This window comes from Oratosquilla oratoria, chromosome 41, assembly GCF_046742065.1.
Source record: "Oratosquilla oratoria isolate Oo_2021 chromosome 41, ASM4674206v1, whole genome shotgun sequence".
Lineage (NCBI taxonomy): Eukaryota > Metazoa > Arthropoda > Malacostraca > Stomatopoda > Squillidae > Oratosquilla > Oratosquilla oratoria.
The window spans coordinates 650448-674823 of record NC_134817.1 but is presented as its reverse complement, the minus strand read 5'-3'; the positions used below and the strand labels follow the sequence as shown (position 1 = coordinate 674823).

Sequence of the window (24376 nt, the reverse complement as noted above, 5' to 3'; positions counted from 1 at the left end):
TGCCCCATACAGTGCTGTCGGCACAATCACTCTTTCATACAATCTCCTTACTCGTTCATCAACCCTATCTCCCAACTCCCTTTCCACCCCCACTCTCCTCCTCACCTCCTCGTTTCTCACTCTATCCAACCTAGTAACACCTACCATTCTTCTCATGTATTTCATCTCAAACACATTTAAACTCTTCCTCTGTTCCTCTCTTATGTTCCATGTTTCTGCCCCCCTACAGTGCTGTCAGCACATTCATCCCTTCATGCAGTCTCCACCTAGCATCCATTCCCAAATGTCTATTTCTCATTACATTTTTTTTATCCCCCAAGCCATTTACTTGCTTTTCTCAATCTACATTCTACCTCCACCTCCACTCCTCCCTTTTCCGCCACATTTGCACCCAAAATACACTCAACTCAAAATAGTTAAATTAGATATTGTAACTGTCTCCTATCTCAGGCTAATAGATTAGAACAGGAAATGATCTAGGAAGAGCAGTATGGGTTCAGGAGAGGAAGAGCATGCGTCGATCAAGTAGTTGTTGTAAGATAGGTGTGCGAGAATTTTTTTTTACCAAAGGTAAGGATATTTTTAAGTTTTATAGGGCTTGCAGAAAGCATATGATTGGGTTGATATTGAAGATTTTTGAGAGTTACAGGTATAATATGTATACTCATAGGAAGTATAAAGGTAGTCAAAAAAAATTTACCCAAGTAGTAGGGAATAATGTATGAGGGATGGGGATGGAGAAAAGTAGCTATGCACGTGGGATTTTGCCATTTTCTCCAGTTATCATACATATGCTTTGAATTTGTTAATGGTTTTGGGTGAAGCGCAAAACAACAAATATTAGTTTCGATATACAGTTTAATACCATGCTCCTTATCCCCGTAGCAAAACACTGTTAAGGTTTTGAAGTTGTGCTTTTCAGTAGAATTCATTTTCCTTATTTTCAGTTTGTTTGTACTGTTTCCCGTGTAATAAATCTTAGAAAATATGGTCCTGATTATAATTCATTCCTTCAACATTATTTTGCTCTACTAATACTGTCACAATTGTAACTTCCTGCAGAAGAGTCTGATGATATGTTCATCTTGGACAATGGCCTCATCAAAGCGAAAATTACAAAAAGTGGACTTGTAGCAAGCCTTGTGGTCATTGGTGATGAGCGAGACATATTCCGCAAGGAAGATGGCACGCAGCTGTATGGCAACCAAATGACCATTTATGATGATGAGCCCTTGTACTGGGATGCTTGGGATGTCATGGATTACCATCTGGAAACACCCAGAGTTCTCAATGACAAGGTAAGGAAGAACATAAGTGAGGAATCCTTGATATTCAAGGTTACTGTATTTAGTAGCCCCTCACCTTCAGCCATTATCTGATCTGTAAAATGGCTTTGATACTTTTGTCAGACCTCAGGGATTTAAGACCTTCACCTATTGGCTCAATAGAATTGCCATCCATTAAGAATTTCACTGCCAGACACCAGTACCCTACTCCAATTGCCCACCCTGCTAGCCATAGTATTTAGAAAGCTAATTAATGCTATGTTGTCAAGTCAGCATTCTGACTGAGCTTTGTATCGTCATGATTATCAGTTGGGAGTATGCACCAGGGAGTGTAATATACCATGATTTTTTTTTTTATCAAATACTAACTTTATGCAATTCAAGGAATGGTGATGTTAATCCTACTGCTATTTTGACCATTGTGCTCTCTCTGGCGTATATATATATTTATCCAAATGAAATTAGATTTTTAGATTTTGAAATACCCTTTATTCACTTGTCTTCTAATTTCCAATGAATAGATCAAGAACACTTACAATTGAACACAGGAATTTGGAATAAAGTCCAATATTATATTTAAGCATATAGGATAATAAGCTGGAGAACAGTAACGAGCAGAGTCCCACAAGGTTCAGTCCTTGCACCAATAATTTTTCTAGTCTATGGGAATCAGGGGTTCTAAATTTATGAAGATGAAAGGGATGTAAGAAGTCTATGAATATTTTGTTGGGGCCCTGGAAGTACTGTACTGTACCTCACTGCATTAACTTTGATCTGAGCAGTGTGGCGGGAGACTAGGATGACCCCACATCCAAGAGGGCTGAGATCAGAGGGGTGGTAAATAGGTTTTGTGTGTGAAGTGTCTTTATTATTTTAACTTGGCCACCCCTTTCTTAAGGGGGAAAGGGCCATTGGTGTATGTATGAATATATTGACTTTAATTTATATATGTATAAGTATTGACTTGTCAATATTTTATTCATAATTTCTCCAGTTCTTGCTACTTCTGTAGCTCAAGGATTTTATGAGGATTCTCTTCTACTGATGTATATTTTTCTCAGGTGGACTCAACCATCACACCTGTGACTGTGGTGAAGGACACTGGATTGGTGGCAAGGCTTCGCTACAAAATTGCCATCAGCGATGACTCATCAATTACCCAGGATATTGAGTTGACTGCTGAAAGTCCATACTTAACTTTCCACACATCTGTCAGTTGGTATGAGAGTCACAAGATCTTAAAGACTGTGATGGAGACAAATATTTTGACTCGAAATGCTTCATATGAGATACAGTTTGGCATTCTGGAAAGACCTACACACATGAACACCTCATGGGACTCTGCTCGTTATGAAGTGTGTGGTCATAAGTAAGTACTCATTTGTTTGGGCTGTACAGGACTTCTAACATCTTTGAAGTCATATCCACAATGATGCAGTAGATTTTATCTTAATACATATACATACATATACCAAGGCTTTTTCCCCCTTCCAAAGGAGGTAGCCAAAAAGGGAAAGGCATAAAAACACTCCCACCCATTTCATCCCTAAATACACTCCACACCCCTCCCACGCTCCCTCTCATCTGAGCACCTCCTGGATATTTTATCTTAATACTTTTTGTTTATCTCCCTTTTCCCCTCTTTACTTCACTGTTGTCAAAGTTGTTGACCTTTTATGGGACAGGCATTACTAGCTTGGAACCCATCCAGAGATGATTATATGAATTCCTTGTAAGGGGGAAAAAACCTTTGGTATATGTGTCCTTCTAGATTGATTTTGTGTTTCGTTGTATTTATAAACTTCAGACAATGGTTATAGGATCTAAAGCATGTGTTTAATTCAGGAATTAAAAGGCACCAAATCCAACATGCATGTGCTTTCTTGATTAAGTTGTTCATGGGATCTTTGAGTATGAGGCTTCTCTCTATAATCATGTCCAGGTCTTTTTGGCATGTTTCTATCATCTAATGTTCTGCAGATGGGCAGACTTATCCGAGCCTGACTGGGGACTGGCAGTACTCAATGACAGCAAATATGGTTGGATGGGGCGTGGCAACAAGCTATCCCTCTCCCTGCTGCGCTCACCCAAGGCTCCAGATGCAGAGTGCGACATGCGAGACCATACCTTCAAGTATGCACTCCTGCCACACTTAGGTCAGTTAATCCAATGGAAATCTGTTCCTCACAGCCTACCTTCAAAACCTATTAACCTCTTCATGATTAAAGATGGGAAGGCTTTATGAGGTCATGGAAGTAAATTAAGAAAGACTACATGTCGAAAGGAAGTGAAGAAATACAGTCTTCCACGTAGATGTATAATTATGTGGAATAGTTTAGGTGATATAGGCCAAGCTCAAACAAAACATGAGTTGAAATCTAAATATGATAATTGGAAATCATACATACATATACAATACATATACCAACAGCTTTTGCCCCTTACAAGGGAGGTAGCCAAAGTTAAAGGCATAAATCTACTCCCACCCACTTCATCCCCACATACTCCACTCCCATTCACCACCCCTCTCTCCCTCTTTTCTTGGCTCCTCCTGGATGACAGGTCATCCCTGCACCTCGCCTACTTCCCTGGGTTAGAAGCAATGCAGCAAAACACAGCACATCCACAGCAAGGCCACTTCATTTAATCAGCAACCCCCCACCCCTCTCTATCCCCTCATTCAGAAAAAGAGAAAACAGGAAGAAATCCCTTTGTGTCTCCCTCTCTTTCTCACTTTAACTATTTTCCTACAACCTTTTTTTACACAAAAAGTCCTTGAGGTTTGATCCCTGGGAAGTGTTAGATAATTGTTCAAGTCACATTTCCAAATAATTCAATTGTTGCTTTGAGTGGAAAGCCTGCATCCCCACAGTGGCTGGCAACAATCCTTGGAACCTTCCACATATCTCTCTAGAAAGAAATTAGAACTGTTTCTGTTACCAGCTCAAAGTGGTACTGAGAGGGGAATAGCTGCTGGTTGTCAGCTTTCTTGTGTGTGAAAAGTATAAGAAATATTGAAGTTGACAGAGAGGGATTTTGGGCCCAGATTAGAGACCAAGTGTCAGCCCCTCAAGGCTGCACCTCCTTGACAGCTTTTCTGTCCCTCTTGTAGGACCCCCACATATAAGTACCTCGTATTTCATGGCTTCCCAACCCCTCTTTGCAACCATAGACATCAAAGGTCCGGTATACCAGTGTTGTGTTTTGGTGCTGGTACCTAATCAGTATGACTGAGCTGATGACACTAACTTCAGGCTCAATTCACAACCACATTCATTCCAATGCTTAGTATTCCATATGCACCTCACACCATCCACACAGTCTTGCCAGGCCACCAGAGACTATCACCTCCTAGGGGATAGACCAGTGGTTCTGCAGTAAAGGGGTTAGTAAATTTATTACTATATAGTAGCAGCTGCGGATCCAGGAATGTTATTTGGGGGGGTCCCGAACCAATAAGCGATAACTGATACTTGAAACATGCCAATATTTTAACCCCATGAATGATGCTGTTGGCTTGGAGATTGGTCCAGAAACCTAAGTCTGTTTTGCTCGTATTTGTATGTAAAATCATATATAATTCAAATCATAAACTCGCACTAAAAAGTGTTTATCCAAGGAGAATCAAACTTGAGATGAATGTACCATACTCGTGGTGTTGGGGGGCTGAGCCCCCCCCTTGTATCTGCACCTGTATAGTGGTTGTATGCTATGATTTAGCCACACTCTTTACAAGGGGGAAAGGGGCTTTGGTATGTTCATATGTTTACCACTGTCATTGATGGCAGTTGTTAACATGAACTGACAAAGATTGGCACAAAACTGACAACATTTATGGATCTTCCAGATACACTGCAAAAGGCAGGTGTAGTGCAGAGAGGATACGAGTTCAACAATGCACTGCGCATAGCTCGGGTTCCTGAAGCACAGGTTAAAGTAAGGTAAGTTCCTTATTTCATCCACTGATACTGTAATACCCACTGCAATGCTCCTAATCCCTTGACCAATATCCCCATTTATCCAAGACACCCCACAGTACAAGCAGATGAAGTATAGCTGTTATAGCTATTAGTAGAAAGAATAGTACTATAATTATAGATGTTTTCATAATTCTTTCAATATTGTTTATTAATAGTTATATGATTTGGGTTGAAAAAAAATAATATGATTATAGTCTTATAATTTAAGGTTGTCTTATTTATTGCTCATGTATTTTAATTCTGCTATTTAAACTTTGGTTGTGTACACAACATTTACAAAATTCAATTTTTCAGATCATTGATTAGTGTAGAAGGCGATGGCATAGTGTTACACACTGTGAAACCAACAGACGATGCCTCAGGTGACTTGCTGCTTCGAGTATTCGAGTGCCATGGCTGCAAGAGTAAAGCAAGGTATGTTGCTTTGGTAATTTACTATTACTTAGTGTAGTTCACATTAACAGTGTTTTGGCACGAAGGCTTAATTTTGTTGACTTTTTTTTTCTGCTTTGCTCAAAAGGGGAGGGGTGAAGCTGCCAAAAAAACAGTAATTTGGTGCTGCCAAAACATTGCTTCTGTATGCTACTTGGGATGAGTCGATGGTAGTTGGGTGGGGGTGGGTGCATTCCTTGGCTGGCTACCTCCTTTATATGAAGGAAGAAGCCTTGGTATATAGATAGTTGAAGGTAAGCAGACAATGTCTTGGTCAAAGATTTATTCATAACTAATGACAACATTGTTCTTCTGGAATGTTGGTGGTCATGTGTTTCCCAACCATGCATCAGGCATCTACAGAATCACCATCTGGAAAAAGCAATATATCAAAAGCTGTTCTTTAAATGGCAAAACAAGATGCTTCTACTTTCAGACTGGGACCCTGCCACATGGTCCTTAGGGCCTTCCATCTCTGTAGGAAGAACCATTGTCAGCTCTCCTTATGTGAAAAATATGGAAGAAATATAGATATTGATTTGGAGTGTTCTCACTTTGATACAAAAGTGAGAACACTCTTCAGATCAATATCTATGTAATCTTAGGTCACAAAGGTACTTCCTATAGAGATAGAAGGTCCTGAGAACTGTGAAGCAGCAGGTCTCCACTCTATGAAACCTGAGGCAACAATTATCTATGTGCACATGCCTGAGAAGAAAACCAAGAATGTGTGTGATACTTGGGAATTGCTGTGCAGGGAAGGAAATGTTCCCTATTGCTTCATGAATTGTTATGAGTTTACTAGGAGGGGAGTTGTCATATGAGGATGTGGCTCAAGCAGATGGACACTGTTGTTGCCTTGTTACTTTGACTGCTATCCAACTTAGTATTTAAAGGTTTAAGTACCAATACTAGGGACTTTAGGTCATCCCTACAAACCAGAAGAGGAGGAAAGATATTTCTTGGAGTCACTGAATGTAAAGATAAAGTTATTCTCAAGAGGAAATGGATTAGATGGTCATCTGGAATGTCCAATAAATGGGATGTTGGAAGAACATTGATTGGGAAGGTTAGTGTGAGGTTGGGGACTGCACAGATCAAATATAGAGCGACTACCTTCAACTCGCTTCCCCTTACACTATGCAACATTTCACAAGGCCTCTACAGACTACTGCATACATTCTTCATCACTACACATACATATATCTAAAGACCCTTTCCCTCTTACAAAAAGGGTGGCTAGCCAAGGCATGCACCCATCCAACACCTCTATGATGTACCTTTTATCTTAGTTCCTTGTGCCTTTTATTCACAAGGAGCCAGGATATAAAAAACAACAAATGGGTGAAGGGTGGGGGCATACCTGGGCTGGCCAGCCCTCCTATAAGAGAGAGCTTTTTGGCATATTTATGTATGGATGGTGTTGGAGAAATCATGCAATCTTGTAAAGTGTTATTAATGTAAGGGGAAAATCCTGAATAGAGACAAGTTTTTATGATTGATATGTATCAGGGTTAGAAATGGAGTGTGTAAATGTGCTGCACCAGAGTTGTTCTGTCACCAAGATTGTTGAACATACACTGTATATGGATAGGATGGTGACGGAGTTTATCCCAAGAGTGTTAGGTATCAGCTTGGAAATGGTGTGTGAGAAAGAAAATAAACTGGAAGTAAACAACTCATATGTGGATGACATTGCGCATGTGGCTGATTCTGAGAAGCTGAACTAATTGATAATTTGAATTTGGAAGGGTATGTGAAGTTACGTGATGTACAAGGAGTGGATAGCAAGTTGATAATGAAATGAGGAGTTAGTGTTTTGAATCTGCAGTAGTGAATGTAGTAGCATGTATAAAGGAAGCATATAAATATCTGGATGAAATGTAACAAGAGGTATTCAGGGATGATACAGAGAGGCTGGATGAAGGAGAGATCCCCATGACACTGTATAGTTCAAAGATCTGGAATGCAACAGAAGCAGAGAGGAAGAATAAATGCTTTGAAGTGGCATTACAAAAGATGTGGGAAGATGTCAAAATGAGGGTACATAATATTACTGTATAAGTTCATAATGCAAGAGGTCATCAATGTAAATCTCAGAAAATAAAAGTTAACTATTGAAGGAATTCATAAAGAATTAAAATTGGATGCTACAGAAATAACTTCCTATTAATCATCACTGGGTGTGCATACATTCACTTGCTTTTTTTTTTTTTTTTTTTTTTTTTCAAATTATACATATTTGTCACACCATTCCAGGTTGAACCTAGAGATGATGGCATCTGGTGTATTTGCCAGCAACGGGATGGAGGACAAGGACAAGGCTATCCCATTCACTGCCAACAGCAACCACACACACTTTGATATCTCATTGACGCCCTTCGCAATCAGGGCCTATAGGATTTCGTTCCTGCAAGAATGAAGGTGCTAGATGACATTTCTTTCTTTATCATTTGTGGCTCATGGTTATCAGCTGTGTGACCAATTAAACTTAAGTATGAAATGGGTTGGAGTCATTATCTTTGTTACAAAATTTTGTTATATCTGTGGTTTAGTTTCCAAATAAATAGTTCCAAAAATGTTTTTAGTTTTTTTTTTTACTTTGTAATTTACACAAAAGCAGCTTGAACTGAGAACATGGCTGCACACAAGCATGAATGGGATTCAATTTTACCCTTATATGGGTTTTATATCTGTCAATTCACTCTGTTTCCCTTGTAGTGTAGCATACATGCAAAGTAAAATTGAATATTAATATTATAGATGGGATGGATCAATGGGTTTCATTGGTTTATGAATCTAAAACAAGAAATATGCACAAGAAGCTATCCCAATTTTCTCCATCATAGATTTGATACACTTATGATTTTCAGCCCACACATTAAGGATCTGACAGTGAGGATCAACAAGAAAAGTTTTTTGAAACAGAGAAACTAATAACCATCTACAAACAGTTCATAAGAATCATCCTAAAATAATATTCACAGCATGGTTTCCAACGAACAACTTCTAAATACTACAAAGCACGTAGCAGGTGTGGGTTATAGTAAGAAAAAGAATGTCAAATGAGAGTTCATGTCATTTATTAGTTGGTCAGAACTGAACTGATTTTCATGTGGCCAGGAGCTGATATGTATACCACGTGAGTACCTGTGCTGTGTAATCACATAATTATACTGGATTAGGTTAGGTCAGGTCAAGCAGGGTCGCACTGTCATAAGCAGGTGTGCTTGGCTAGTACATCAAGTCACAGCACTGGGCAACACAACACGCACTCCAATTTGAGGCTACATGGTTTGTACAATACTCCTCTCTTAAAAGGGTCTTGGCTTAAGAGGGCATTCCACATGCGAGGGGCTGGCCAATGACCATCTCCGGAAATCCGGAAATGTGGAAGTTAGCAAGATTGGAGGTATTGCCAAAGGCTAGTGCCTGTCAGGTACCTTCTTGTATTCTTATATGCATGTGGGTCACGTGTCAGGGATGTGATAATGGTAGGATAAACTTCTTGAAAGAGTACCCTTGGAAGGCAGGACAGACGATCGCTGAATGCAGTATGGCTCTCATCCACACCAGGATTAGCTGCAGATCAACAGCTATGCACATGATCCTGGCTCACACACACGTACAAAAGCATGGAAATATGAGCACTGATGTTAAAAAAATACACTTGTTTAAGTGAAGCTAGTCTCTCACAACAAGACTAGAGAAAAGTGTGGGGATATCAAGGGGTAACTATAATAGACATGAATTAAAATATCTAAACATCACAGCGCGTAATGGATACCACATGGGCTCCAAAGTCAATACTCATCTGACAACATCCACATGCACAATGATGAGAAAGTAGTAACTTTGCAGGAAGATGTTGAGGAGTCTCGCAGCACTCTAATGATAATAGTAGCTAGTAGCTTGGAGACAAGGCTCACAACTTCGGAGACAAAAATGGCTTGGATTGATGTCCCTCAAATATGAAGCAGCCCACAATTTCACATTTTGCACTTCCACAAGATTGTTTCTGGAATTCCGTAAAGTCACTGATTGCTATCACATATTTTGTCTGAACATAACTGTAAAAAAGAGAGACAAAGAAAAAACACATGCGGAAATACCTGGGAATTACACAGTTTACTTGTGTACAAGGTTTCGCATTATCAATGATAATGTCACGATAAACGTCATACATTAAGTTTTAGCACTGCCACCATATTGTTCAGGTGGTTAATTGAAAGTTCAACACACCGACATTGCAACAATTTATACAAAACCAAAACATGATACAGAGTGTGTGGGTCTTCGATCAAAGCAGGACCAACATTGCTTACCCAGCGTGGGCATGCTCAACGCGTGGGAAACATCAATTCATTTTGGCGGGAATTACCATTAGCGCAAACCCGTTAGGTGGCCTTATATGTACATAACTACATTATCAAATAAATATACATTATCAAATAAATATACATATACACTACAGGCTCCCATAATATATGTTCGACAGTAGTGTAGATCTCTGATGTAACTTAGCATGTGGAATACAGCCCGTAACCATTCTTGCCAGAATGTAGAGTTGTTGCTTCGGAGGAATGGTAGAGTTGAAGCTTCATCATTCACCGCTTGCCACCAGAATGTAGATTAGTTGTTTGCGATCTACATTGAGTTTGGTGAGACAAACGAGGTGATGGATCGTTAGTTTTAATGTCTTCGTCTCGACTACCATACAATCTTGGAACAACCCTGAGCAAAACTTGGGGGTTACTAAATTATATTTACAGGCACAAGTTCGTTGTTGCCACTACACTTAACTATAATAATTAATTTTCTCCTATATCTACAATGTACAATGCATGGACTGAGTCTGGACACTCAGTATGCATGCATGGGATAATATTCATAAAAAGAGAAAATAAAAGAAATATGTGTTTGACTAGGCTGATAAAGAAATAAAGTGTTTGACTTATGCTGATCTGGTAATTTGGCAATGTTGGACGCAGATGTCCCGGTTGCTTGGCCAGGTGTCCGGGTGAGGTCAGAAGCGCCTGACCCCTCTGGCCACTGTCAGGTCAGAAACAATGGCGGGTCCCTTGGGAATTGTCTGAAGACGCCGGACGTTCCATCTCGCACCAAATGCGTGTGTGCAAGTGTGTGCACGCTAGACATCTAAAGGATTGAATCTTACCGTCAATCATCTTGCAACATTGACCTTCTGGTAGAGAGGATTGGCCACAATGTGTGGTATGACACAAAGTGTTGACAAATGAAAGCCTCAAGCAATCAAAAATCTCAACTCGCCTCCAGAAATGCCATCCAGATATTCAAAATGATGATCAGGCTTGTTTTTAGTGCCGGGCTGTAGCACTGAAGAATATCCAGTTCGGTTCATGTGGGATTCAAACCCAAAAGCTTCAAGCTGCATACGAGACGGTAAGCAGGGTATATAGGGAGGATCAAGCGAAGAAACTGAGTGTCATAACAAACAACACAATCCGTCGACGAGTCAATGACATGGTATCAGATATCCTGTACCAAGTTACAACAGAGATCAAGGAAAGTTCATATAGCAAATTCTCTTTGCAATTTGATGAATCGTGTGATGTAGCCAGTTATGTTGTTCTCCTTGGGTTCGTCCGTTACGTCCACCATGGTAAGATCAAAGAAGAGTTCCTATTAAGCCAGAATCTGCTGACAACCACGAAGGGAGTATTTGTCTTCAATATCATCAACAGTTTCTTTACCAAAAATGGATTGGATTGAAACAGCGTTCAACAGGTAGGGAGAAGAATGTTAATGTTTGAAGAAGTATTGGAAATCATCAACTTCATCAAGTCCAGGGATGTGAATTCGCACATATTCAAGGAGTTGTGCAAGAAAAAGCAAGACCAGTATCAAGTTCTGCTCTACCACACCGATGTTCGCTGGTTGGCACGAGGCAAGGTCCTACGTCGAGTCATTGAACTCCGAAAGGCTATTCAACAATTCCTGAAACAAAAATTATCTCCTTTCGCAACCACGTTCACTGATAAGGAGTGACTTCCTTGACTTTGTTACTTGGCCGATATATTTGCAGGGCTGAACAGTGGTAATCTGTAACTCCTGGACCGAAACACGACTGTCATTGATGACCATCAAACTGTGACCGCATTTCTGGGGAATATGAGACTCTGAATTCGGCGCTTGGAGAAAGGTGTGGTCGCCCAGTTCCCCACCCTAGACCTGTTTGTTGAGGAGAATAGTCATGATACTGGATCATTTCTACAGACCAGCGTTTCTCAACCAGGGTTCCCCGGAACCCTAAGATTCCGCAAAAGGTTTCCTAAGGGTTCCGCGAGAACAAGTGAGATAAGCTAATGCACTTTTGGTTTTTTACCAAATTTCATATACGTAATATAATTAAACACGCACGACATATTCTTGGTTATTGTAATAATGTAATATAGACATCATCCTATCTAACCTATTATTACAATGAAAATAAAATGAGAAAGATATGATATATGTCTTTTTTTTGCGCAGGGGTTCCTTGAGACATGCAATTTATTTTGAAGGTTACATACATACATATACCAAGGCTTTTTCCCCCTTACTAGGGAGGTAGCCAAAAAGGAAAAGGCATAAAATCATTCCCACCCATTCCATCCCTGAATACACTCCACACCCCCTCCACCCTCCCTCCCATCTTAGCACCTCCTAGATGACGGGTCATCCCTGCACCTTGTCCACTGCCCTGGGTCAGAAGCAGTGTCACAAGACACAGCACATCCACAGCAAGGCCGCTTCATTAAATCGGCGACCCCCCCTCTCCGTCCCCCCATATAAAGGAGAGGACGGGGAGAAATCCCTTCGGGCTGCATCAAAATTTTGCTCACACACACTACCTCACCACCCATCCCCCCGCCCATTCCACCTCATGCATCACAACATCCTCCATATACAACCATTCTCCATTCACCCCTGTCTTCTGTCCTCTCCCGTCCTTCCTCAACAGACATTCCCCTCTTCCCCAAAGCCCCCTTCACCCCATCCATCCATCTCATCCTAGGACATCCCCTCATGTTCACTCCCCCCACATCTGCCTTCCATACCTCCTTTACTAGTCTTTCTTCACTCATTCTTTCCATGTGTCCAAACCATCCTAATACTCTTTCATCAACACTATCTCCCAGCTCCCTTTCCACCCCTGTTCTCCTCCTCACCTTCTCATTTCTCACTCTATCTAGCCTAGTAACCCCCATCATACTTCTCAGACACCTCATCTCAAACACATTCAAACTCCTCCTCTCTTCCTCTCTTATGTTCCATGTTTCTGCTCTATACAGTGATGTTGGCACAATCACTCCTTCATACAGTGTCCTCTTAGCATCCATTCCCAAATTTCTATTCCTCATTACACTTTTTAATCCACCAAGGCATTTACTCGCTTCTCTCAATCTACAATTTACCTCCACCTTTACTCCACCTTTTCCTGCCACATTTGCACCCAAGTATCTAAAACTATCCACTTCCTCCAGTTGCTCTCCCTTAATGCTCACTTCCAGATTACTGCCACTTTCACCCCTTGTACATCTCATCACCTTACTTTTACCCACATTTATCTTCAGCTTTCTTCTATCACACACTCTCCCAAACTCTGTCACCAACTTCCTCAATCCCTCCTCCGATCCTGCCACAAGCGCAGTGTCGTCCGCAAACAACAGCTGGCTCACCTCCCACTTTTCTCCATTTTCTTTAACCATCTCCAATCCCTGACCCACTACCCCCGTCTGGGGTATTGGCTGCTTGTTATTGTGGCAAAGTAGCATGCAGTCGATACTTTAGGGTCTATATGAGGCGCCCCTACGGACCAGAGCCACACATCATTTTGTCTATGATAGAGGAAAACTGTTCATAGAGAAATGATGACACTTTTATACTACGACTGTCCCTCCGTTATGCTGTCCCCCAACCCCTTGTTGCTGTCCTGTACCATTTCTCTGAGTATTTTCTTTTTCTGTGGTGGGGGAAAAGAATACTGCCACCAAGTATTCCCACTTGGATCGTAAGAGGCGAGAAGAAAGGGACGGGGATTGGGACTAGGCATCCTTCTCCTTGTAGCCCCACAGAGCACATTCCTAAAAGTAAAAGCAAAGGTATAAGAGGGTCTGGAAGTTCTCGGACCAGCACCCTAAGGTTTGGGTCTTTTAATGTGCGTGGATGTAGTACAGATGAGAGTAAAAGGGAAGAGATAGGTAGTATGTTTGTGAGAAGAAAGATGGATGTGTTGGCTTTGAGTGAAACTAAGCTGAAAGGGAAGGGCGATTGTAAGTTTGGGAGTGTAAGTGGGAGGTTATCAGGAGTGAAGAGAGGGCGAGGGAGGGAAGGGGTGGCTATACTAGTAAGTGAAGAGATAGGTAAATGTGTAGTGGAGTTGAAGGAGGTTTCCTCAAGGATAATGTGGATGAAGGTGAAACTGGGAAAGGAGATGTGGGTTTTTGTAAGTGCATATGGGCCTGGCAGTGAGAAGAGTGTAGAAGAAAGGGAGGCCTTTTGGATAGATTTAAATGAGTGCATAGAGGGTTTAGGGAGAAGTGTAAATGTAATAGTACTGAGAGACCTTAAAGCTAGGGTAGGAAAGGATCCAATTGATGGAGGGGTTGGGAAATGTGGAAAAAATCGTAGTGGAGAGTTGATGATGGAAATGTGTGTAGAGAGTTGATGATAGCAAATACAGTGTTTCAGAAGAAAGTCAAGCATAAGTACACATGGGAGAGGGTGGTGGAGGGAAGGGTGGTAGATAGAGCTTTAATGGACTATGTAGTGGTAAATAGGATTATGATAGGAAGAGTTAAGGATGTACATGTGCTAAGGGGAGAGGGTGGGGGAATATCAGATCATTTTCTGGTGGAAGGTAAGTTGAGAGTGGAGGACAGATGGAGAAAGAGGAAAGGGACAAAAGGTAGGGAGGTTCTTAGAGTGAACTCTTTAAATGAAAAGGAGAAGGAGTACAAGAAGAAGCTGAAGGAGGAGTGGGAGGGAGTGAAGGATAGAGTAGAGGTAGGTGTGGAGGAGGAATGGGGATGGTTCAAGGAGGGAGTCACAAAGTGTGCAAAGATGGTGTGTGGAACAAGGACAGGAGGAAATAGAAGGAAGGGTAGTGAATGGTGGGATGAGGAAATGAAGAAGGTTGTAGAAGAGAAGAAGCGAGCTTACACAGATTGGTTACAAAATAGGACGAGGGAGTCATATGAGACGTACAAAGAAAAGAAAAGAGAAGTAAAGAAAAAGGTAAAGGAGGCAAAGAGGAGAGCAGATGTAAAATGGGGTAAGAGTATGACAGAAAATTTTGAAAGTAATAAAAAGATGTTTTGGAAAGAAATTAAGAGAGGAAGAGGAGGCGAATCAAGTAGAGAAGAAAAAGTAAAAGGTGCAGATGGAGAGATGATAATGGAGGAGAAGGCAGTAAGGGGAAGATGGGCAGAATATTTTAGGGAGTTGCTAAATGTGAAGGAGGATAGGGAGGGAAAGATAGCTGCAGTGGGAAATGCTAAGAAAATGACCGTGATGAGTGAGGAAAATGGAGGAGAAATAAGGAAGGATGAAGTGAAAACAGCAGGTAAGGCACCTGGTCTGGATGGATGCCATGCAGAATGTCTTTAAAAAGGAGGTACATTGATGGTGGACTGGCTGGTGAGGTTATTTAATGTTTGCTGGAGAGAAGGTAGAGTGCCGGAGGACTGGAGGAGTGCTTGTATAGTTCCACTTTACAAGGGAAAGGGGGACAAGTGTGAATGCAGTAGTTTCAGAGGGATTAGCTTGTTAAGTGTAGTTGGGAAGGCTTATGGGAGGATCTTGATTGAGAGGATTAGGAGAGGAACAGAGGGAGTAATTGGTGAGGAACAGTGTGGATTTAGGACGGGTAGAGGTTGTGTAGATCAGATTTTTGTGCTAAGACAGATATGTGAGAAAGCTATAGGAAAGGGGAAGGATGTTTTTTGGGCCTTTATGGATCTGGAAAAGGCTTACGACAGGGTAGACAGAAAGGCACTGTGGGAGGTTATGCGGATATACGGGATAGGAGGAAAGCTTCTGGGAGCTGTCAAGAGTTTTTATGAGAGTAGTAGAGCTTGTGTCAGGATTAGAAATGGAGAGTGAGTGGTTTGAGGTAAAGGTGGGACTTCGTCAAGGATGCGTTATGTCACCCTGGCTGTTCAACTTTTGAAGGTTACGCAAGGGTAAAAAGGTTGAGAAACGCTGCTACAGACCATCAACAAAGAGATGAGCGATCATTTGTGGAGGCTTGAAACAAGCATGCATCATTTCTTTCCAGAGTGACCAAAGAACAACCAGTCTTCAGTGGATCATTTATCCCTTCTCTGTACCTGATGAGACCATTCATGATGATGATTTCCCTGCAAAGGAGAAGTGGATCACAATGCGAGCCAATGAAGCCTTGAAAATCGAATTCCAATACCAAAATGTAGATTCCTTTCGGATTTCACGACTAGCTGACTCGCCAACTATGTCCAAGAGAGCCTTGAAGTTGTTGGTATCATAATCAACAATGTACCTCTGCGAGAAGGGATTCTCAACTGTGCTGGAGATGAAAACGAAAAAAAAAAGGATTCGTTTGAATGTTGCAAACGATGCCAGGCTGGCACTTTCAACAACAAAGCCAAGAATTCCTCAACTAGCTTCAAGCATGCAACTCCATACATCCCACTGATGTTCTTGACATCTTTGGCAATAGTCATTAGAGATGCACATGACTGTTCAAATCCAATAAATAAACGAAAATATCTCTGGTGTTTTAATCTAGCCATATATATCAATATTGACAATATTTTGTGATAGAGATAACATGCTTAATGTGGCATGTTAAATTGAGTAAAATACTGAAAAAGTTTGGGAACCACTGCTGTAGACTGAAATCGTCTGGTCTTGGCCAGAATAAAATATAGAATAAACGGCACAGTAGCCTGCCTAACAGTTTAATTTTTTTCTAATCCTCTACAAAAACGAAAATTCCCTCCCTTAACTGAACAAGATCATCCACTTTCAGCCAGAATCGAACGTGTAGGCAGCGTCACCGTGGTTGTTCTGTGGTCCGAATATTTTTACTTTATTAATTTTATTCTGATTCGTTTATTGATTGATTTATTAACTGATTTAGCTATTTATTTATTAACAATTATTCATTTACTGATTTTATTCTATACTTTATCTATCTTTACTTATTGATTTATTAATTAATTTGTTTGTTAGTTTACATATTATTTTTATTCTTCTATTTGTCTAATCATTTATTCACTCATTTTTCTACGTTCTCCAAAATATCAAAGTTGAAAAAAGGAGACTATCGAAAGTGCCCCACACAACCGAAAAAAGAAGTAATAAAAAAGACACTATAGCAGAGATTTTTGGCCCGTGGGTGTAATCTTCTGCAATACAGGATGTAAGGTAAGGGTACGGACATCGTACTGGAAATAGCTGGACTTTCCCACTCCACCACGGTCTTGGATCACGTGTTGGTCTCGTGATCAACAACTATTACCCTTCATGTAATGCTGTGACCTTACACTCACACACACATTTTTGTGCGCTTGTGCATGTGTGTGTGTGTGTGTATGTGTGTGCGTGTGTACGCCTGCTCGCGTTCATTTAGTATGGTAGCCTACAATGGCTGAGTCTGGGTGATGTCCTAACCTCATCTCTACTGTACATACATCCAATATAGTCTCAAATGTGCCGACATTCTTTGCCTGCCCCACTTCATATTCTCTCTCTCTCTCTCTCTCTCACGCACGCGCACACACACACCTCTCTCTTCCTCTCTTTATGTGTGTGTTTGTGTGTGCGCGCGCGAGTGTGTCCACGTGAGTTTGGTCTCCATGGATGCTAACTTTTATGTGGATGTACGAATTTTATTTTGTATATTTGAACACGCCTATTGGTTCATGTTGCCTGATCCATCCCAGTTGATAAACTTCCTCTGGCCACATCTTGATTACTGAAAAAAAAAAAAAAAAAAAAAATCCAAACTATATGTCTAAAGTTTGCATTACTCTACAATGTTTAACCAAATAATCCACACTAAATGTCTAAAAATTGCGTCACTCTACACACAATTCTCGGCAATGTCGTTGATTCCTTTATCTCCTCGATTTTTTTGGACCGACATGACGTCAATCAGCGCGTACATCCTAACGTTCATGCGTCACGTCGTCTGAAACATCTTCCAAGGATTTGCGTCAGCAAAACCCATTCGCTATATACATTCTATTTATATATTTATTCATTTACTTATTTTTGTGAATCACAGATGAATTTATTCAAATGTGGATAAAAATCAACATAAACAAATGAATGGAATGATAAATAAATAAACTGATTAATTAGTAAATGAATGAATAAAGAAATTATTAGATAAACAATATGACGATGCATTGGAAATATACCATATGTGTAGGTACAAAATATTTAACATTTCTCATTATCTTTTCCGTCTTGACAAATTTTATCCACGCTAACGCCAGATGATATTCATCTATAAGAAGACCACGACTCTACTCTATCTAGAATAATCTAGATTCTAGAATATAAAGTCCCCCAACACCCAGAAGGAAAAAAAGGAGCTCTGTGATATCACCGTTTCGTTTAGCACAGCTGCAGGAAACACCTACCTCCTAGACCATGTATGTACAGGTAGTTCTCGTTTTGTGCGTGTTCTGTTTGTGCGAATTCGCTAAGATGCGACATTAAAAATATTATAATTAATTAAAATTGTGCGATCTGTTCGCTAAGATGCAATTTGCCCCAACCGCATTTCAAACAGTGCGCCAGATACGTAGTTCCGCTGCCTGCCGACAGGCGGCCGCTCCCGCTCCCAGTTCAATGTTTACAGCCCTCTCGTGTGTTTGCAGTCACAGCCAGTCCAGCCAGTTTACTCATTCGTCAAAATGGCCCCAAAACGTCCTTCATCTTCTGGAACCAGCAGCGGCCCTCCAGCTAAGAAAATACAGCGCAAGTCACTCACTCTGGCTAAGAAAATGGAAATTTTGAGCCGGTATGACCAAGGACAAAAAACTTCGATCATATCCCATGCCTTGGGATTGGGGGAGAGCACACTGCGGCGCGTCCGAGACAATGCTGCAAAAATACGAGCAACTGTGGAAGGAGGTTCGTCTAGGACATTGCAGAGGGTAGCCTACAGCAGATCGTCGGCCATGGAGAGGATGGAAAAAATGCTGGCGAATTGGATTCAACACCAGAACAAGAACAGCATTCCTGTTAGTTTGGCCATCATTCAGGAAAAAGCTAAAAGCCTCATTAACGACATCGAAGGAAATGACGGGCCAAATACATCCTTCCAAGCAAGTTCTGGTTGGTTTGCAAAATTTAAGCTAAGACACGGGTTTCATAACATCAAAATGACCGGAGAAGCAGCATCAGCAGACACAGAATCGGCCAGGAAATTCCCAGAGATGCTTAAGAAGACCCTGGAAGAAGGACAATACTCATCCAAGCAAGTGTTCAATGTAGACGAGACCGGCCTTTACTGGAAGAAGATGCCAGCAAGGACGTACATCGCACAGGAGGAGAAGACGGCGCCTGGTTTTAAGGCGTCCAAGGACCGCCTGACGCTGCTGCTGGGGGCCAACGCTGAGGGGGACTGCAGGCTGAAGCCTGTCCTCATCTATCACTCTCAGAACCCCAGAGCCCTTAAGGTAAGATTGGTTTATTTAATATTTATTTATTTATTCTACAGTTCTTATGTTGTTATTGTTATTGATTGTGTTAAATAATAAAATATTTAATACCGTTAATTAATCAGGGTTTGTGAAGTGTACACAAGTGACATTAAAAATACTTAGGTTTGTGATGCAAGCGACTGGCTTATACGTTTTCTTTGTTAAGAAAAAGGAGCGTGGCCACACCTTAATTCTCGGATAATTTGTGTGTTTCAGGGATATGACCGGGCTTTCCTGCCAGTCCATTGGTACGCCAACAAGAAGGGCTGGATGACTGGGAAAATATTCAGTGACTACTACAAGAACAAGTTGCACAGCGAGCTGAAAGCCTACTGCAACAAGGAAGGCATCCCCTTCAAGATCTTGTTGCTGGTAGACAATGCTCCCAGTCATCCAGCCAGTCTTGAAAATCTCAGCAACAACATCAAGCTGGCCTTTCTGCCTCCCAACACGACTTCTCTGCTGCAGCCCTGTGACCAGGGGCTGATTCAAACCTTCAAGTCCTACTACCTGAGGTCTACGATGGCTGCTGCAGTAAAGAAAACGAACGAGATGAACAAGACGGTGCGAGATTTCTGGAAGAATTTTACAATAAAAGATGCTGTAACCTTTATCAAGCAGTCCTGGGATGAAGTGCCAACGAAATGTCTGAATGGTGTTTGGAAAAAAACTGTGTCCTCAGTTTGTTCATTCCTTCGAAGACTTCAATGTGGACGACATCGTTTCGAAGGCAAACAAGGACACAATCAGCTATGCCCAGGATTTAGGCCTTGATGAAGTGGAGGAAGAGGACATTGATCAACTGCTTCAGTCACACAGACAAGAATTGAGCAATGAAGACCTGCTGGACATCGAAGAAGAGAACAAGAGGGAAAGAGAAGAAGCAGAAGCGACGGCAGCGGCAGACAAGGCTGAGGGAGGACGGACGCTCACTGCCACTGTTATCAGTGAAGCATTAGGAAAAATAAAAGAAGGTTTTGCCATGCTGGAAGAACACGACCCCAATGTTGAACGAAGCACCACAATCACAAGAAAGTGTATGGACACACTTTTCTGCTACACTCAAATGCAGACTGAATTTCAAAAGAAAAACCGCCAGACCACCATGCTGGAGTTTTTCAATAAACCGCCTGTGCAACCAGTGACAGAAGAGGAAGAGGAAGTGGATGACCCTGAAGCTATAGGAGAGGAAGTGGAAGTGGAAGTGGATGTGCCAGAGGAGGTGGACAGCACAGACGAAGATGGCGAGTGACTGTGAGGGACTGTGAGAAGTGAGGGAGCATCGTGTTGAGTGTTAATGGGTGCTTTATTTACACTTTATTTACACATTAGTGTTACTTATAGGTTTAGAACGATACATTTTTAGAACATGTTTACTTTATTAGTCAAATAAATGTGTTTTTCGTTCAAAAAATGGAAGTTTTTTGGGCCAAAACCCGCATCCCCCCTATTATCCATTGTTTCTTATGGGGAAAATATGTTTTTTTTGTGCGATTTCAGTTTGTGCGAAGCCTGTAGGAACCCATATCTCGCACAAAACGAGAACTACCTGTATATATATATATATATATATATATATATATATATATATACATGTGTGTGTGTGAGCGTGTGTATTTACCTAGTTGTATTTTACGGAAAGGGGAGCTATGCTCGTGTGTCCCGTCTTCATATCTCATTTTATCTAAACTATTTTTGAATTCATGTATTGTTTTTGCACACACTACTTTCTCATCTAACCTGTTCCAACTGTCTATTACTCTGTGAGGAAAGCTGTTCTTTTTCAGATCTCTTTTATAACTGTCTTTCTTGATTTTCTTTCCGTGTCCTCTTGTATTTCTATCATTCAATTTTATTAGATCCTCTCTATCAATAATTTCTATGCCTTTCATGATTCTGTAAATAGCTATCAAATCTCCTCTCTCTCTTCTTTGCTCTAGTGTCTGTAGCTCAAGTTTTGCTAGTCTCTCTTCATATGATAGTTTTGAGAGTGTTGGTGCCAATTTTGTAATTGCTCTTTGTATTCTTTCAAGTTTTTTATACATTTTGTGTACTTGGTGACCACATCGTTGCTGCATATTCCAATCTTGGTCTTATCAGAGTGATTAGTATTTTCTTCACCATTTCTTCATCCAGGTATGTAAATGCCACTTTGATTGTTCTTATTAAATTATAAGTTTCACCAAAAATCTTATTTATTTGTTTCTCAGGTGACATATTATTCATAACAATGACTCCCAGGTCCTTCTCATTTTCAACTTTTTTATTCTTTCTTCTCCCAATTTATATGATCCTGTTATTCTGTTTTTGCCTTTTCCAAATTCCATTATACTACACTTTTTAGTATTGAACTCCATCTCCCACTTCCTACTCCATTCCCAGACTTTATTGAGATCACTCTGTAGTGATTCACAATCTTCTTCCGTATTCACTTTTTTAACCCTTTAAACTCCGATGACAAGATGTCTTGTCATTTGGTCAAATAAAACAAAAAATCATAAAACACCAAAATGTTTGATCAAACACCAGAAAAATATGACGTCAGTCCTCGCGCGGTCAAGCCGCATCAGATGATATTCGGATGTACGGGCCGGCGCGAGGCCTACCATATACGGTTTTTCGTATCTACACCACAAGCGGCTGACATGAGTTGAATGGGTTAATAGTTTTGCATCATCTGCAAAGAAGCTCATATAACTTTCAATTTCATCATCCATATCATTAATATATATAGCAAACATTATTGGGGCCTAAACTGTTCCTTGTAGAACACCACTTATTACTTCATCCCAATTTGAGTGTTTGTCTCTTGTCACTACTCTCATTTTTCTTTCTTGCAAAAAGCCTTCCACCCATTTAAGCAGTTTGCCCTGTATTCCTCCTTCAGTTTCTAATTTTTTAAGCAACTTCTTATGTGGTACTTTATCAAAAGCTTTTTTTAGGTCTAGAAAGGCACAATCACCCCATCCATCTCTTTCTTGTATTATATCTATTAGCCTTGAATAGAAACATATTAAATTGGTGACGTATGATCGTCCTTGTCTGAATCAAAATTGTCTTGGATTTAGCACTTTTTTTTCTAAATATTTTACCCATCTACTTTTGACATTTCTTTCACAAATTTTTGCTATTGTACTTGTTAGGGAGACTGGTCTATAGTTGGTAGGGTCTCTTTTATTTCCCCCTTTATATATAGGTACTATATTTGCTTTTTTCCAATCTTCTGGAACTTTTCCTTCTTTCAAGGAACTGTTTATTATGCTATGTATTTTGTCTGCCAGTTCATTCCTGCATTCTTTCAAAATCCAGTTTGCTATTTCATCTGGTTCATGCGATTTTCTGACATCAAGATTACTCAAGTGTTTCATTATTTCATTCTTTGTTACTTCTATTTCTTTCATAGGGGGGACTTTCTCTTTCCATTCGATCTCTTCAGGTTGTATGTTCTCCCTTGTAAACACTGATTTAAAATGCTTGTTCATAATTTCCGCCATTTCTATTTCCTCTGTGTATTCAACTCCTCCTTGTCTTAATTTCTCCAAATCTTGTTTGTTTTTCAGTTTGTTGTTTACAAATCTGTAGAATAGTTTTGGTTGATCTTTACATTTTTCTATGACATCTTTTTCATATTTTCTCTTTTCCTCTCTGCACGCTTGTACATATTTATATAACAAGTATATATTTCCCATTTTTCAGGTCTTTCGTATTTCTTCCATTTGGTCCAAGCTTTATCTCTTTTGTCTTTTAACTTCCTACAACTTTTGTTGTACCAGCACTTTACATATTCTTTTTCTTGTTTTTGTCTTGGGACATACTTTTCCACTCCTTTTTTTTTATAATTTTTTGTCAACATATTCCATTTCTCTTCCACTGTTGTTTCTTCTTTGTATATTCCTTCCCAGTTTTCTTTTTGAAAGAATTCTCTTATTTTAGCAAAGTTTGTTTTTTCATACATCATTCTTCCTTTTCTATATTGTTCATTTCTTTTCATGTATTTTTCCTCATTCCAGTTCAATCAATATGTGGTCACTTTTACTTATTGGTGTTTTATATTCAATCTTTTCCACTATTCTAGGTTCAGTCTAGTCTCGATGGTTCTTCTTCATTTCTATACCTAGTGTTCTCCTGTATCCACTGTGTCATTGTATGGTCAATAATCGTCTCGAGTAGAACATTTCCCCATGAGCCGTCTCCACCCTTTACTGTCATCTCTTCCCAGCAGACTTCTTTGCAATTAAAGTCGCCCATCATAACTATTCTTCCTCCATCTTCCATTATCTTATTTAATGTTATCCTTGTGTCTTCTAACATACTTTTATGTTCACTCTCTTCCCACGAGGCTGTTTTTGGAGGCACATAATTTATCACAAACTTTCTGCTCCTCTTATCTCTGTCCTCCACTTCGATCATAATCATCTCTACTGTATTCTTTCCATATGTGACACACCTCACGTTTATATCCTTCTTAGTCAGGAACATAACTCCACCCCCTTGTTTTGTCTCTCTGTTTCTAATCCAATAATTATATGCATCATGTCCTACACTGTTGGGTGGTAGTGGACCTTTTAATTTCGTTTCTACAATTCCCATTATGTCCGGTTCTTTTTTCCTTCAGATAATCATTCAGTTCATTCAATCCTGTTATTAATCCATCTATATTTGTGTAAGACACTCTTAGTTTTGTGCCACTTCCATTGTATTCTCTGTTTCCCTTTTGTTTTTCTCTAGTATGTCAAATTTCCTTACTTTCATATTCACTACTCTCCAATAGAATTTCTCTTTTTCTGACTCTGGTCTGTTCTCGATTTTTTTTTCCTTAGCTTCATGTCTTTTCATTTTTTCCTCTCTTTCCTCTTTATTCATTTCTCTTTTTATCCATACCTTTTTATATTGTTCACTTGTTGCTAGCTTCCCTGTTTTTGCTAAGATACTCTCTGCCGTCGTTTGTGACCTGAAT

General features: G+C 40.2%; 1 protein-coding gene across 2 annotated transcripts in view; it reads left to right on the top strand.

Moving 5' to 3' along the window:
* Positions 1–8279, top strand: part of LOC143020867 (alpha-mannosidase 2C1-like) — a 45819-nt gene extending 37540 nt beyond the window's left edge. For both annotated transcript variants that reach the window (XM_076177722.1, XM_076177723.1), the window contains exons 14-19: positions 1063–1298; positions 2348–2655; positions 3267–3442; positions 5134–5227; positions 5561–5680; positions 7958–8279. In XM_076177722.1, coding sequence (XP_076033837.1) covers positions 1063–1298; positions 2348–2655; positions 3267–3442; positions 5134–5227; positions 5561–5680; positions 7958–8120 — 1097 coding nt within the window. In that variant the 3' untranslated portion in view covers positions 8121–8279. The remainder of the gene's footprint in view (positions 1–1062; positions 1299–2347; positions 2656–3266; positions 3443–5133; positions 5228–5560; positions 5681–7957) is intronic.
* The last annotated feature ends 16097 nt before the right edge of the window (positions 8280–24376 follow it).